Below are 16,728 nucleotides of genomic sequence, written 5' to 3'. Positions count from 1 at the left end.
CATGTCAAGAAGTTACTAGTTGGAGGAAGAAGAGACCCGATGAATGCAGGGATAGGTAACACAGGATAAAAATCATTTCCTGAGGAAGCCAAAGGAAAACAAGCTGAAAGGGAAAAAGAAAAGTTGATTGTAGGAAATGAGTCTGACCAGTGAGCTTGAAAGGCGTCTTCCACCTTTAGCTCCTGAGAAGGTACGGTTTGGCAGAAGCCACAGGGTGTGGTTCCAGGGAACTGGAAATTAGAGGGCAGCAGGAGCTGTAAGCAGCATTTGTACTGGATCAGTAGAAGCATCATGAGTACATTAGCCTCTGCGTTTCAGATAGAATGTGTCTGTGACATTGCTGGCTGGGATAACCTTCATCCTTAAATCGTCTTTGAGTTGCATGGAATTTCACAGTAGTAGGAACTACGCAGTTAAATCCTGTGCATGCCTTGGGACATTAAACGTAGTTTCTGAAGACTAAGTGGTACTTATCAAGGGGCAAAAAACCCTAGATTAAGCCTGGGCAGCATAAACTCAAAGGAACATGGATTGCAGGGACTATGAATACAGCTCTTACCAAGAGGAGTGGCTGCAAAAGACACCTTCATTCAGAATTGAAAGTAGAAACACAAATGATGAAGACTGGAAACTATTTGCTTTGCATGAACCCTTTCTATCTGAGCTTGCAGACTAGAAACACTCAAAAGCCAAACGGGTGTGTGTTGTCCTTCGGAACTGAAAAATAATCAAGACATGAAAAGTTCGAGATGGTTAATGCTTCCTCCAGAGGCTGGGGATTAGAAGTCTGGGCAAGTAGCAGAGGAGGAAAAAAAGAATAAAATAAAAGAAGAAACTCTTAAGTGACCTGACAAGGGAAACTTAAATCTTATTTTTAAAGGGTTAGGTTGTACTAAAGCTTGAAAAATTAAATCCACAGCTGTCTCCAGAGTACTATATCTCACTAAGAAAGCTTCAAGTAAGTTTATCATGTATCCAACACCTAGACATTGGACCTCAGGGACCACTAGGATAATATTTCCTCTGGATTAGCAAGAAAGCTAGAGAGTGACATTTGTATGAGACTAAGTTTAAGGGGTTTTCTTATTATAAAATGATAAATGAAGAACGAGCTTACTGGGAAGGAAAGCTCTTACAGTTTGTAAATCTAACACATCCCTAGTTTTTCTTTAAAAAATGCACTGTTATCTCCTAAATTAATTTTACTTGGTGACATCAGTAATTTGATGTTTCTAAATCTATCATCTTCCCAGTGAGGATCAACAAGTTCTTTATGAGCAATATTTTTAATCTTGTAATCCCCTTTATGAGGAATGCTTTTAATTTCAGAGATCACGAGCACTGGCATCGAGACAATATAATATATATGAAAAAATTCAAGACTGAAACTATAGGAAACACAGGATGGATCTGGCACAATTACAGTGCTTTCCTTCTTCTGGGATTCTTCAGTATTAGCCAATAAAGGCCAGGATATGTTGGAATGCTAGTAATTAACTCACCTCGCTGTGCCTTGCCATGACAACTGATATGCCCCTGGGTTTCAGGGAAATCTTGTGAATCATATCAGATGCAGTACTTAGCCTGAGCTGGGTGAACTAAGGACAAGCTTATTAAGTTAACTTTGAAATCTGAAGTCCAACAGCAAATTGGGCTTTGTACAAAAATGAAACTCAGACACTTATACAAAAGCCAATGTTGGAGTTTCATTGGATAAAGCTCTTTTTTTTATTTATTTTGCACTTTCTCTGTTTGTCTAAAGCCTGCTGGTGTTAAAAACAGACCACGGGTCCACAAAGCAAAATGACTACAGTCTGTGGATGGGCTACAGTAATGTGGCATTACCCCTTTCTGCCCACAAGGCACATCAGTGACAATTGTGTTTTCCAGTACTACAGAACATCCCCTGAGTTACACACCTATGTACTACTTTTTGCCCATACAGATGCACATGCAGGAGGTGTAATGAAGAAAGGGCATACATAGAGAAATTAAACAGTGAAAGCTAAACAAGGGGAATTACCTAAACAGCTCACAGATGGTAAGTAAATTAGTTGAAAGCTGAAGGATTGTTTTTTCAACACACAGCTCAACAGCACTGTAAAACTTCCATTATTGTAACCCAGAAGCTCATGAGAAATAGTCATTCCCAGAGCTCAGCTCCTGGGCTCTCATATTTTCTTACCCATGGCTGTCTGGAGCAGGGCCTGATCCCCCTTCCTCCAGTGCTTTCCAGTCTCCTGGAAACTGCAGCTGCGATGCTGAAGAAATTTTCCTGACCCTGTGTTCCCTTCCTCCTCTCCTGCCTTCTGTTGCTCCTCATATGCCTTGTTTTTAAGGCAATCACCACCTTCTTCTGACACAAGCAGTCTCTTCTAAGCTCCCCATACACTCTACTCTCTTCCCTCACTGGGTTTCACAGTCTGCTGTCCCTGTGCTCAGCTGACAAGGACAGCACCTGGAACAAAAAACACTCAAGAGCTCAAGTTGCTGGCAAATAATATCCACTGTTGTCACAGACATTTTGGGAAGCTCCACAGGAGAAAGATTTCAGGTCACTCAGGTAACATCATTCCACCCAGAGCTGATGGCACAGGTAAGAGTACAAGGTGGGATGTAGGCAGCAAGCAAGTACAGACTTTAGGCTCTCCTAAGTCTGAGGGAGATGCTTCTGTGCATGATGAGCCTTCACTCCTTGATATCATCTCCCAGCTGACTATCATGTAAGTTTTTACAAGTGGCTTTGTTGCATACATTTTTCCAGTTCCCACTCCAGCCTCACTGCCATAAATGCTTCTGGGAAGAGCAAGTAGGGTGAAGGGGCAACTGCACTAAATCAGAGAGAAGTAGAGATCATCACCAGAAGTAGATCTCATCATCCACGTTCTCTTTTCTACATTTAAAACCAGAAGGGACTTTCATGACCATCTAGTTGGCCCTTCAGTACTAATACACATCAAAGATCCCTACTCAGTGATACCTGCATCAAGACCAGCGTACCAGTGCCAAGCAGAAGGAATACTTCATCCCCTTAACAACATGAAGTCGTCCTTATCTATTCTTCCCTTCAGCTGAAGCACTGGAAATTGAAGATAATGGAAAAGATTTTGCATGTAAAGTGCTTTGCAAAATCTTCGCTTTTGTCTAAGAAAACAGACATTGCCTGAGACATTTTTAGTATACGGTTTCTCTTTTGAATCTGTTTGAATGAGTAACTTGTTTCATGTCAAACGACACTAAAGCAACACCACTTCAGGTAAAGTACCTACTCCTTACTCTTCCTTTGTCTTTTTTTTTTTTTTAAGGCATTTTTTTCTGCAAAGAATTTGATGATCACATGCAGAATCCTTTTCTTTTGGAAGGGAGGGATGAAGAAGAGGGGGAATTCCTGATTTATGATCAAACATAGGCTTGTTCAAGTGTAAAGGAGACCCCTTCTTGCAAACACTTAAGCTGGCACTTAACTTTATTACTGTGGCAAAATTAAGCATGTGCTTGAGTGGTTGCAGAGTCAGAACCATAAAATGTCGTGGCCTTTATAGCTCTGAGTCTGCTTTCTGCCTGCTGCATCTAATAAACGTTAAGAGGTGAAATTCTGTCCCCCTTGGGGTCAATGGAAAAATTCTCGTTGACTTTAGTGGAACCAGGATTTTGCATAAGAAATCTGCATCATCATCACCGAGGTCCCCGAGACGGTATCAGCAGAGAGAGGCAACCTGCTCATTACTATGTGGTCAATTTTATATTTCATCTTTTTGTGTTTTCCTCGGTCTAATTAAAATGAACCCAAACTGAAAGCACATTATTGGCTCTTTGTATAGGGTTACTGCATTTCAGGGTGTGAGAAAATAAGCATAAATGAGATGCACAAGTTCTAGTGTACCGTTTAGAGAACATACTGAAAATATACAACTCACTCTTCTGTTTTGTGTGCCTCGCAGCAAAATTCCCTCTTAAAGGGTTGATCCACTGAGGGAAAAAAAGGTAATGTAGCATCATCGTGGTACATTTTATATATTCCAACACTTCTGAGGTCAGCCTTGCTTAGGACCTGAGTAAACTGGTATTTTTTCCATAAGTAGCAACCCTCACATTTCAAGTCAGGCACTGAAAGTCTACATAGATGGTTGCTATTCCACATCATCAGCTGTGGCTGAACTTGGGTACTGCATTCCTGCCCCGCAGGCTTGCAGAGGTGTGTACACAGAGTTTATAACACTCCTGCTGCTGAGGAGCATTGAGGCACAAGATGGCTGAGGGTCAATTTACGACCAGCTGGATATACTTGCTCAGCCAAGTATGCAAGAGTGCAAGGCCACCAAATGAAGTCGCTTTCACGGAAGTGAGCAATTCTGATTTGAATAAACCAAGGGAAAAAACAGCATACCCTTTGACCTATAGTGTCTAGTTAAAAGAAAGCTCTGCTTCTCTATGAAGAGATCTGTTTCTTTTCACATGTTTAAAATTTTCTTTTTACATCTAAAACAATGAAAATCTACAGCTAATTTTCCCCACTGGCTAAGTTAGCCGCAAATTGATGTATTTACTTAGGTCAGTGTCAAACTAGATATTGTAAAAAATACAAATCAAGCTCTCCAGAGACTCTTGTTCTCATTTCAGTCAAGTCTCACTTTCAAGGATAACAACAGCACCTAGTATTTACCAGCATGATCATGTGCTTTATTGAAAATGCCCTTCTCTTGTGTAGATGGTCCTGTCACTGCTGATCAAAAAGCCACTTGAGAATCATCTTGATCTATGTCCCAAGATTCATTCAATCAAGAAGAGTTAAGCCAGACTTTCTCTTTGCATATCAAATTTTACTTTGCCTCATCTCATTTCTTCCTTTTAATATAAACTTTAAGTGCAAGGCTTATTACCTTCATGCCTCAATCACTTACTATGTGACAGCACATCAGATCAACATCATCTGTATCCCCCACTGAGTTGCAGAGCCTAATCACTTAAAATATTTACTCTTAAAGTCATCCTTTCAGATTGCTGTACTTTATTTCTGCTTATAAAAGGCATTACAGAAGTTTATACATAGTTCATTTTTGCAAGGCCTAGGTAAACGTCCTGCATTCACCATTTTCCCCTTGAAACCCACGTATATTCTTTTACTGAGGAAGATACCATCTTTCAGGGAGAGACTACAAACCTCAGGGTTGGTTTCTTAATTTCTCAAGATAAAAACTAATCTATTATATTTTAATATTTTTTCTATACAAAAGCAATGTTGGTTATTTTATTTGATTCTTTTTCATTATGATGCTGAAGTAACTGGACAGGATTCAATAAAACTTTAAAGCAATCAGAACCCCAGCCATTCTCTGTATGCAGCCTTGTTATAACAAAGGCCCACATAAATAAAGCTCATTGAAGAAAGTGGAAACTTCTTTGTTAACTTCAAAATCAGGCTTAGTATCAATCTGGCTTAGCACCATGATGAATCTGTTTAAACTGAGAGAACAAGTAGGAAAAAACAAAACAAAACAAAACAAACCTACCATGAGACAGGACAGGTGCTGTTCCTACAGCAGGTGTTGCTTCTATGTCACAGAGCATATTCTGTATATCTGGTTACATCTGTCCACATCTTGAGAAAAGAAAAAAAAATATCAGTTATGTTTTCCAGAGTCCCATCCAGCCTGGTCTGGGGCACTTCCAGGGATGGGGCATTCACAGTTTCTCTTTGCAACCTGTTCCAGTGCTTCACCACCCTCTGAGTGATTATTTGTGTGTACAAGCATACGTATGTACATAATTATGTATATGGCGGTATGGAGCGATGTAGTAACACCGCAATAGCAGCGGTATCACCCTGCAAGGGCAGGCTTGCTGCTTGACTCCATCACTGTTTGAGGACCTGTGCCCTAACAGAGTGACTGGAAAGCTGTGCAGAGGAAAAGGATCTGGGGGTGTTGGTCAATACTCACCTGAACATGAGCCAGCAGTGTGCCAGGGGGCCAGGGAGGCTAGCGGTGTCCTGGCTTGTGTCAGGAATAGTGCAGCCAGCAGGGCCAGGGAAGTGGTCGTTCCCCTGTACTCAGCTCTGGTGAGGCCGCACCTTGAGTGCTGTGTTCAGCTTTGGGCCCCTCACTACCAGAAGCACATCGAGGCCCTGGAGCGTGTCCAGAGAAGGGCTACAAAGCTGGTGAAGGGCCTGGAGCACAAGTCCTGTGAGGGGCGGCTGAGGGAACTGGGGGTGTTTGGGCTGGGGAAGAGGCTCAGGGGAGACCTCACTGCTCTCTGAAAGGAAGGGGTGGAGAGCTGGGGGTCGGCATCTTCTTGTAGATAATTAGCATTAGGACTAGAGGGAATAGCCCCTAGTTGTGCCAGGGGAAGTTCAGGTTGGAAATTAAAGAAATTAAAGGAATTTCTTCTCAGAAGAGCAGTCAGGCATTGGGATGGGTTGCCCAGGGAGGTGGTGGCATCACCATTGCTGGGGGTGTTTAAGGTTGGGTGTGGTGTTGAGGGACATAGTTTAGCGGGTGACATTGGTGGTAGGGTGATGGTTGGACCAGATGACCTTGAAGGCCTTTTCCAACGTTAATAATTCTGTATTTCTCTGCTTCTCACCTCACCAGACCCCCAGCACTTCGCCTCCCCTCAAGGCGCCATCTTGTCAACCCTTTGAGGGGGCAAACCCTGAGGCAGCGGGTGGGCAACTAACGGCTGGGAACACACCGGGCAGGCTGGAGGGAACCAAACACACATTGCACCGTGCCCTGAGGGGACAGGAGGGGACAGAAGGGGACAGGAGGGGACACAAGGGCCAGCCCTGAACAAGGCAGGGAGCCAGCAGCCATCTCACGCCCTCAGGGGGGCTCCGCGCCCGCCTCACGGGCGCAGCCGAGGCCCCGCCGCCCGCATGCGCGTTCGGGCGCCCCGGGCTGAGGCAGCGGCGCCTGCGCGCTGAGGGGCGGCGGGGCGGGGCTGCCGCTCACCCTGGTAACAGCACCGCTGAGGGGCCGCGCCCGGCCCCGGCCTCCCCCCCGCCGCCATGCAGGGCGAGGACGCCCGGTACCTCAAGAGGTAACCGGGATGGGGACGGGGACACCGGCACCGGCGGGTGGAGGCTGAGGGGAGCGGGGTGCGGCGGGGAGGGGGCGGCTGAGGCGCGGCCGCGGGGCTGAGGCGCGGCGGGGGTTGACCTGGTGTCCCTGAGGTGGGGTATGGGGGGGGAGGAGGGAGAAAGGGGTGAGGTGTGGGGTTGGGGTGAGGGGTGAGGCTGTGGAGGGTGAAAGTGGGTTGTGTGGGGGGTGGGAGCTGGGAAAAGGGTCGGGGGGCTGCTGGGGGTGAGAAGGAGGGGAGGGGGGTTGTGTGTGTGGGGGTGAGCGATCTGGGAGGGGAGGTTTTGGGGATGGAGGGGGTTTGGGAGGTGGGTGGAGGTTGTGGGGTGGGGAGGAAGGCGGGCAGGAGGTTTTGGGGTGATGGGGTGGGTGAATGGGTTGGGAAGGGGAGCTGAGGGGTTTGGGGAAAGCTGGGGGGTGATGCTTGGTGGGGACTGGTTAGGGGGGAGTGAAGGTTGTGAGGTGATTTTGGGATGGGCGGCACGCTGGCTGGAGGAAGGCTGTATTTTGGAGAGATGCCCTGCTTCAGGATGACCGTGGTGTCACTGGTGTGTGTTTGGGTTGAAGCACAGAGATGAGTGGATGCTTTTAGGAGATGAGCAGGGAGGTTTGTAGGGGTTGGGATGGGGCAGGTGATTATGGTGGGGAATTGGGGATGCAGGCGAAGGAGGGGATGTTGGGCAGCAAGGGCACGTTCAGGTTGCAACGGGGAGGTAAACTGGTTTGGAGGAGATGTTAGAGCACGGCATGGCAGATTGAGGTAATAACATCAGGTAATAAGGGGGAAAACAAGAGTTTTGGGATGGTAAACTGAGGGTGGGAGGATGAGTATTGTGAAAAGTGAATTGTGGTATGAGTCCATGTAGAAGGAGGGAGGAAAGGCTGGGGTGACAAGGTGAGGGATAAAAGGGTGGGATGGGGATTGTTGGAGGTGGGTGGTAGTGGCTGTGGGGCAGGTTGTGTCGGGAGGAGGGGAAGCAGAGGGTGAGTCGGGGCTTGAAGATGGCAAAGTGACATACAGAGAATTGAGAGTAAGGAATAGCAAGGGATGGGTCGTGGAGGAGGAGGAAGGTTCAATGGGGACAGCATGGCTAAGAAGAGAGAGTGGGTGGAAAGATGTTCTTGAAGGGTCACCACGGCATCTACAGCGGGTGATCAGCACCTGATGTTAGGGATGTGATGGATGAATGGCGCCTTCCTCTCTTTGGCAGTGAGGCTAGTCAGCCTACAATTAGGCGTCCAATTAGGTGAACATGAGATCTCTATCAGTTGTTTCAGAGCAAAAGTACTAGCGAGCAACCCCACAAGATATCAGGCCACCAAAGCCTCTTTTAGACTTGATGTGTGAACAGTGTCACTTTCTCTCACCATGTGGGTGATTTGACCCATCACACTTTGAATTCTGTGGAGTTCCTGGAATCTTCCTTTTCCTTCCCATGGCAGTCAGTAGCATTTGTAGAAGTTGCTGTTAGGCTGTCTGGGTTTTGCTTTTTTCCTCCAGTGTGCCACATATTAAGATGTTTAATCAGAAATAGTGGAAAAAACTCCTGATATTCTTTGATGAACATTAGATGATGTTACGTGACATTCTGGCATATAAATGTGATAACAGGTACAATTCAAAGGGCTGCCTGTACAGAAATAGCTGCAGTGTCACAGCAGTACCCATAGCTACCGTGCATATTCTGTTTGTGCCATCTTATGTGACCTTGCAGGAATCTTCTTTATGTAGCTACCACTGCGACAAGCATCGTTATTTCTCTTTTTGGAGAGCAATCCAAAAAACAGCTGAAGTGCTGTTTAACATGACTAGGCTTGTGTGCAAGTCCGGAGTTTCTCTGGGCTCTGTTTCCCTTTGTCGTCCTGCATGAGCAGCCCCCCTTCCACCATCAGACTCGCTAGGATCTGTTATTGGATTTTCAGCCTTATCCACGTGTGCGAGTTGTGCCACTTCTAATTAGGATAGCTTGGTTTTGCTTTTTCCCCCTGAAGGAATTAGTCGATAAAGGGCATTCACACACCGGCTATGGCTATGTGAGCTCAGCTGGCACAGCTTTTGTCTGTAGCAAAGGCCTTCCTCTTTTAAACCTTTAATAGAGTGGGATTCTTGTTGACAAAGCAGGCAGTGAAGGGGGAGGACAGGCTGATGCGTGCAGGAGTTCCCCAGTGCATTGCTGCTTCTACCAGCTGCGAGCATGTCTGTATGTTTAAATGCTTTATGAAATTACTGGATGCTTACAAACTGAAGATGGATAGAAAAATCAGTAAAGTAGATGTTCGTTGATTGGGGGAGTTCTTTAAATCAGATTTTTTTTTTTTTTTTGGATGATGCTGGCAGTCTGAATGCAGCGATCTCCAAACAGAACACAGGTTTAGCGGCAGCCTGGTGCACTTCAGCGTAGGTCTCCAGGCAGTTCACAAGGGAAGGTTGTTCAGAGGGGGAGGTTAGATGTGAATTGATTTGTGAATCACTTAGCCAGGAAGTAGCTCAGACAGCGAGGGTGGTTGTCAGGACGAGAGGACAGAAAATCTCTGCAGCTGTAAGTTCACCAGCTTACCCATCTGTCCCTCGTAAGAGGAAAAAACACAGGAAATACTATAACTGTTTAAGCAGTCTTAGGCCGAGGTTCTGCTGTTGCTAAGCTCATCAGTGGTTTACTGCTGCCAAAAGGAGGTCTCAGGGCTTCCTTATTATTGCTGCTTGTAGCTAGGAAGTGTTATTCCCTTTCTACAGAGCACTTTAGTTGAGTAAAAATGGAAAAACTCCCTGTGCCCCAAATAAAACAAGTTTTCTGTTGGAATGCTGCAAGTGGCTGTGGAAGGATTTGATGATCATTCATGCTGAACCAAGGTGACTGCCAGGAGCAGGGAGATGATGGGAAGATCAAATCCCTTTTCTCAGTGATGAGTTGTTAGTTCAGCTTAGTTCTTGTAAAACTATACTCAGCTCCTTTAGGGCCGTTTGTCTTCCACCGATCCCTTTCTTCTATGTGTAAAAATGAGCAAGCACTTAACAGGGGTTTGACCATCAAGAGGATTGTTTTGTGGCTAGGATCTCCTGGTAGGTATAAATATGGGGGAAATATTTTTGGCTGTAAGGAGAGAAAGCTGCTTTCTTTTGAAATAGATTTCCCGTAAACTGTCTGCCTTGCAAGGCTGCACCTTTTGAGGCTTTTGTATGAGAACAGACTGACATGAAGTATCTGCTTCAGAGCACAGTTAAAGGGAAAAAAAAAAAAAAGTATCTTCAAAAATGTTAAGTGTTAAATGGAGTTTGGCTATGGTCTCATCAAGGAGGATGTTGCTCTTTAGCAGCGAGCTATATTTGTTTGCCCTGTAGCTTTAAGCCTTTAAGGCTTGTAGTTGAACTAGACTCTGTATTTCCCAGTCATTTCTGTGGTTTGTGGGGTTATTTGGGCAGCTTAAGATTAATCTTTTCTTAAGATTAACAAATCTTCTCTTAAGATTAACAAATCTTAAGAAAAAGGTACTTTTTGCAGTTGCATCTCTGCAGAAGGGAAAGCAGACACCATAGCAGCTGAGTGGATGGAGGCACGTGTTCCAGACAATTTGTATAGAGAGTGGTTACACCAAAGGCTGCATCCAGATTTCCTAATTTTTCTAGCTCTATGAGGCTTAAGAAGTTTCCTTTGATCTAATCAACCCTGTGCCACAGCTGGCTGACACCTCTCTTATGATGATATTTGTGAAGACAGCCACCTGTAAATCTCTTTACTGCCATGACCTGATTTAAAAACAAAACCCAAACACGTTAGGATTTTTTGTTTTACCTGCAGTACTTTAGCAGCTTGGTTTGTGGTGTAGCTGTATGTACTTTATTGGCAGTACCTAGGGGGAAAGGCAAGTGTCGGGTTAAAGACAGGTAACTATTTTCTCTGGGTGAGGCTCTGCCATCAGTTGAAAATGTAGCCAAATGTGGCCCTTGTAGCTGTGTGACCAGAGTTGCTGGCACAAAGAAGCAAGCAGCACAGGCGCTTTTGGCAGTGACAAACCCAGCTGGCTTTTCCCAAGTGCCTGTAGCTGTAGTAAAGCAGGCACCCGTGCTTGATTTGTACATATTGATGCCAGCTGCTGATCTGGTAATTGCCTAAACCTGGCAGCAAGCACAGCGAGGTGAAGATGTCCGTGCTTCAGGAGAGAATAGTGAATTTGGAATTAAAAATCAATTACAAATAATTAGAAATGTCAAGATTTAGCTATGCCTACCAGTACAGTCTTTGGGCAAAAAATCTCCTTTATAAGCAGCGGTACTTGTCCCACTAGATCGATGCCATTAGCAGGAGATTTTGCAATACTGGTGAGGGAATCAGCTGGGTAATTCACTTTCCCTGTGAAGTACATCTTTTTCCTTATTGTGGTTCCTTAAGAGAGCTGTGAGACTTAATTAAAGATTAATCCTCTTTCTTCCGTGTTTGACTTTCATGGCTAAGAATGGCCGATGATTTGGGTGTTTCTGTACATGCTAGAGGCAGAGCTTGAGAAGAACTATGGTACAGCTGTCTGAAATGAAGAAATATGGTGTGGAAGGAGAGCAGTGCTTGGGTTAAGGATATTAATAGAACTGGAAACAGGTCGTTGTTAACGATATATGTTCTGGCATGTTCTTTGAAGCTTTCAGTTGATCAGTAATTTATTTATTTTCCTCCTTGTGGCAGGAAAGTAAAAGGAGGCAACATAGATGTGCATCCATCTGAGAAAGCCCTCATTGTTCACTATGAAGTGGAAGCAACAATTCTGGGAGAGATGGGAGACCCCATGCTGGGGGAGCGCAAAGAATGCCAGAAAATGTAAGGTCATAAGTTCTGATAACTTATCTGGTTTTACAAGCCATAAATTCAGTAACTCAGAGTATCACCAGCCTGTAAGATATAACAGGTTTTAATCTTTATAGAACTTAGCGCTAGATTAACAGAGGGTTTAGAAGTTATGAAGTAACGTGCCTGGGAGAGTTGACATCTAAACCATGTTGTCAACTGTTTTTCATCTGTGTACTTTAAGGTGTTTTGTAAATAAAAGTGATTATTCCCATTCTACATGCTGGAAACTTGAGGTACAGAAAAGTGAAATGTTTGGCTCCTACTCAAGTGATGGCTAACGTTGGAGCATGCAATGCTGCTGAACCTTTTGGCAGCCTTATGCTCTAGCTATTAGCCTGCATATCTCCTATTCCTTCAGTCCGTCACCACTGCTACTGATTTTGTTGTTGTATCTGCATTTTAGATTTGGTGTTTTTCTTTTGAGTGTTAAAATATTCCCAATTGAAAAAATTCAGAGAACTACCGCAATATTTATTTCTAAGCTGCAAGTGTTGCTGCTTGTCAGCTGATGGACATTGGTACTCTGTCAAATCTGTTTGACAGCTACCTACCCTTTAGGACTGTAGAGAGCTGCTGCTTTCACGTTACCTGCGTAAGCCACGGCACAGATATTGGAGGTATCTGGATTATTTCTGCCTCAACAAATCCTTGACTGTGTAAGCTTAAATCAAAGGACTTTAGGGCACGAATATCTTAAAACTGAGGAGAGACCTGTCTGACTCTGTTGCAGCATTCGGCTAAAGAGTCTTAATGCAAACACAGACATCGCTTCCCTGGCTCGAAAGGTGGTTGAAGAATGCAAGCTCATTCACCCCTCCAAGCTTGCAGAAGTAGAACAGCTGTTGTACTATTTACAGAATCGCAGAGATGCCTCAGCTGGAAAAGGTAAATAACTCAAGAACAAAATAACTTGGGACTGGGTTGCTTCAATGCTGGAAACACTGCAGCGTGGGGCTTCCCCTAGCTGACATCTTGATGTACAAGCTCTCCAGCGATGAGAATGGGGAAGATGTCTAGATAACCACGCTTGGAAACAATGACAATCATGGATTGAGGTCTGTGTGTGTGGGGAACTGTTATGTGACCAATGAAAATATCTTTTTGGTTAAACTTAGTATTGGTGTTTATTGCTGGCTGCCCTGTGCTTTAGCAAGACTTGAGAGGTACAAATTCCACTGTTCGGTGCAGCCTCTTCATGTTGCATCTGCCCTTGCAATGACATCAAAGACTGTTAGGAAGATCTTCCTAAAGAGATCTCAGTCATCACCTGGTGTAAGAGCAGGGATAGTGTTCCTTGGCGGAATTCACACAGTCTGTAAAGGTGGGGTGAGGAGTTTCACAGCCTGATGACCTTTGGTACGGTGTAGCAGCTTGGGGTAATACTTGTGTCTGAACTTCTTAAGTTCCTGGTGAACAAATTACCAAGCAAAGTAATTTTGTGCTCTGATGCTGAAGTATCTTGGTGGTCATCCTGAGTGCCTTAAGTTTAAGATAAATGTTCTGCTCAAGGGACGATTTCATGCTCAGCATCTGATTGTGCGTTATCTTGGCTATGGGCAGCAAGGTTTCTTGCAGTCATGAAATGGTAAGGTCTGTTCTCAAGTAGAACTTGAGAACTTTCAACTCCATGGAATGAGTTGAAAATGAAGATTAATGTTACTTACACGCTTTCTGATTGCTTCAGGCGTTTTGCCCTCTTTTATTGCATGTATACGTGTCATGGTGTATCACGGGGCAGTTTTGCCACAGTGTGCAAGCAGAATCAAAGCTTTTAAGGTGTGGAAGTGAGTTTAGTTGCTCTGAACTTGCAATAGGGCTTATTGCCCTTTCTCTGCCCAGCTAACTGGGCTGTAACTGGTCCTTTAGCCTGAGGAGTCGAAGGCATCCGAGGGTTTATTTCGTTCCCTATGGGCTGGTTAGTTTCAGAAACCTGACACACCCTGCAGTGTTGGTCTGACGGGTCAGCTGGACGCAAGAGAACTTTGACCTTGATTTTACCAGAATGTATACCGTAGGAATAGTACGTTTTGGCCTGTGAATATGTCTAAGTTAACTGCAACCATGTCTTTTCATTATAGAAAAGAAAGAGAAATCCAGTAAGCCAAAAGATCCGCCCCCATTTGAAGGCATGGAGGTAAATATTGGTGTTAGATGAGAAATGGAAAAAAAACATTTACTAACAAGTGGTTATATAAGTGGGGAGGAGAAAAGCTTAATGCTATTTTTTTGTTTTTTGTTTTTTTGAACAAAGAACTTGGTTTAGAAATATTGCACAATGGAATAAAAATCATCTCCATAAAGGGTAAAATATTTGACTTGCCTACTTCCCCCTCCAACTGTAGCACACAGCAGGACAGCAAGTGAGGTCTGGAACATGGGACAGGATGCAGGGAGTCATGTCTGAGCATCCTTTGTTTTTTTGTAATTAAATCTTCTCAGATTTCCTGGTGTTCATTGGCAGTGATTCTGGATGTGTTTTTTTTTTTCTTCTCATTTTGTTTTTTCCAAACGTCTTAACTCAAAGCTGTGCGCTCTTTTGTCTTGTGACTGAAAAACATTGTGATCAATCGTGTCGAATTGACATCTCTTTATCTGCAAAACTGTTCCTTATGACTGCTTTCAGATTGATGAAGTTGCCAATATCAATGACATGGATGAGTACATTGAGTTACTGTACGAGGACATTCCCGACAAGGTGCGCGGCTCTGCCCTCATCTTGCAGCTGGCTAGGAATCCTGATAATCTGGAAGAGCTGCTTATCAATGGTAACAAGGGATTTAAACTTTTCTTAATGCTGTGCTATTTTTGTGGTGATATCTTGAGGGGAAAAGCAGTTCACCTTTCATTTAAGGTTTTCTTAGTTTGCTATATACTGTAGTTATGCTTTATGCCTGTCCTCAGTAATATGCTAGACTGACTTTTATTTCATAATAAACTGACTGTCAAACTTCAGTTAGATCTCTGTACAAATGGATGCATTTTAGGTTATTCTTAGGTGGCTCTAGACCAGAAATCCTCCAAGTCTCAACAGGTGTCATCTGTTTTTTCCTAGTTATTTTATTATATAGATCCTAGTTATTTTTTTACCTTAGGTTGGCACTGGTGCTGGAAACAGACAAACAAAAGAGTAGTACCCTGAAGATCAGACTGGAGATTAAACGTTTTTAAAATGAGATCTGCAGTCTGACATAATTATAGCTGTTGAGTTTCCAAGAAAATTAATCAACTGGATGTGGATGCATCACCCACTTACTTCACTATTTAGTGTACTCCTTTTGTTTAAGATGGATCCATTTTAAAATCATAATGGAATTCATGATAAGACACTGACATTAGTGTCATTATGTCTGCATATGTATTCCACACTGAAGCAGCTCTCAAAATGTGCATGGCAGAGCACCTGATGTGTTTGTAAATACACGTGTACCTGTGCATACACAAATTTCCTGTTGCCTCCTTTCCACAAAGGTGCAAAAAAAGCTCTTATAATGTGTAAAGGAAAGTCAGACAAACAAAAGATAAGCACAATCCAAAACAGACTTCCAAAGGGAAGGTGTCCTGTTAATATAGTCCTTTTTTCCTTCCATCCTTTATATATTTTATTGATCCTTCTGCCTCCTCGTTACTCAAGTTTGTGATGACTTCAGCATGTGCTTTACCCATTCTGCAGTGTCTGCAAGTAAGATTATTCCAAGAATTGGAATGGGAGTACATAAATAGAAAGTAATGGATGAAAAAAATGTAGTCATAGATTTAGGTGGAGTTTAAGGGGCATTTGGAAGTGAATGTGTTGATGTTGTCAGTAGGAGCCACAGTGTAATATGGAACATACTGGGTGGCAGAGGCAATGGCATCTTAGGGTCAGTAGCAGGTTTAAGATGACTAATGTTTGGTTGCAGTATCCTTGCGTGTCACCTCCTCTTAGGATTTGTATCTGGATGGCTTCTCAGGGTACTCTTTATGTTAATACTATGTGCAAAAAGAATTTTTGAACAGTGTTACACATTAAAGTGAGATAGATCTGAAAATCATCCATTAAAAATGATAGATGTAGAATAGAGTGTATTCAGATTCTGTCCTATGAGATAAAAGGAGGGAGCTGAAATGCTAATGCTCATCTAAATCTTGTTTTCCTTCAGAAACTGCCCTGGGTGCACTGGCTAGAGTGCTGAGGGAAGATTGGAAACAAAGCGTGGAACTTGCTACTAATATAATTTATATTTTCTTCTGTTTTTCAAGGTAAGTTCAGGGCCCTGTGTATAGGAACATCGAGAACTTTTCTGTGCTTGGTGGCTTTTCATTTGTTCTTTGCACTGCATTACAAACACCTCACTGAAATGGGGTAAAATTTTCTGAGTTTAGAACACATTTTAAATGACAGAACTGAGGCACAGAAAGAATCTCCTTGGTGAGGCGGTGTGTGGTACAGCTAGGAAGAAAGTACCATTTCAGCATACCCTGACTAGAAAATAATTCAAATGGAATTTGCATTGTGACTTGATTTTAGACCTCAGTCATATTTTTTGAGAGCAGAGGGTCCTCTGAAGTGCTTCAAATATGGAAAGCAGGGCTGACTGGAAAACATTCTCTTGTATGCATGAAATTTGTTTTTATTTTGACTTAGAACAACACTTGGAGATGTTGGAGTTTTCAACTCATTAGAAGGAAGAAAAAGTTTCCATTTGGGTCCGTAATATTAAATCAAAAAGGCAAAACATTTATTTCTGTATTTCCTTTTAAATTCATGTTATTAAGCATTATCACCGTAAGAACTAAATTTTCCTCTTGAAAATTGTTTTGCTTTGACAACTTGA

General features: G+C 43.5%; 1 protein-coding gene across 2 annotated transcripts in view; it reads left to right on the top strand.

Annotated features, from left to right (window-relative positions):
• Positions 1-6,921: 6,921 nt before the first annotated feature.
• The window catches only part of KIFAP3 (kinesin associated protein 3), a 71,897-nt gene continuing 62,090 nt past the window's right edge, over positions 6,922-16,728 (top strand). For both annotated transcript variants that reach the window (XM_032192006.1, XM_032192007.1), the window contains exons 1-6: positions 6,922-7,038; positions 11,753-11,884; positions 12,645-12,799; positions 13,993-14,048; positions 14,538-14,679; positions 16,054-16,153. In XM_032192006.1, coding sequence (XP_032047897.1) covers positions 7,007-7,038; positions 11,753-11,884; positions 12,645-12,799; positions 13,993-14,048; positions 14,538-14,679; positions 16,054-16,153 — 617 coding nt within the window. In that variant the 5' untranslated portion in view covers positions 6,922-7,006. The remainder of the gene's footprint in view (positions 7,039-11,752; positions 11,885-12,644; positions 12,800-13,992; positions 14,049-14,537; positions 14,680-16,053; positions 16,154-16,728) is intronic.

Source organism: Aythya fuligula, chromosome 8 (genome assembly GCF_009819795.1).
Source record: "Aythya fuligula isolate bAytFul2 chromosome 8, bAytFul2.pri, whole genome shotgun sequence".
In the NCBI taxonomy this organism is placed as follows: Eukaryota; Metazoa; Chordata; class Aves; order Anseriformes; family Anatidae; genus Aythya; species Aythya fuligula.
This window is presented reverse-complemented; position numbering and strand designations above follow the sequence as displayed.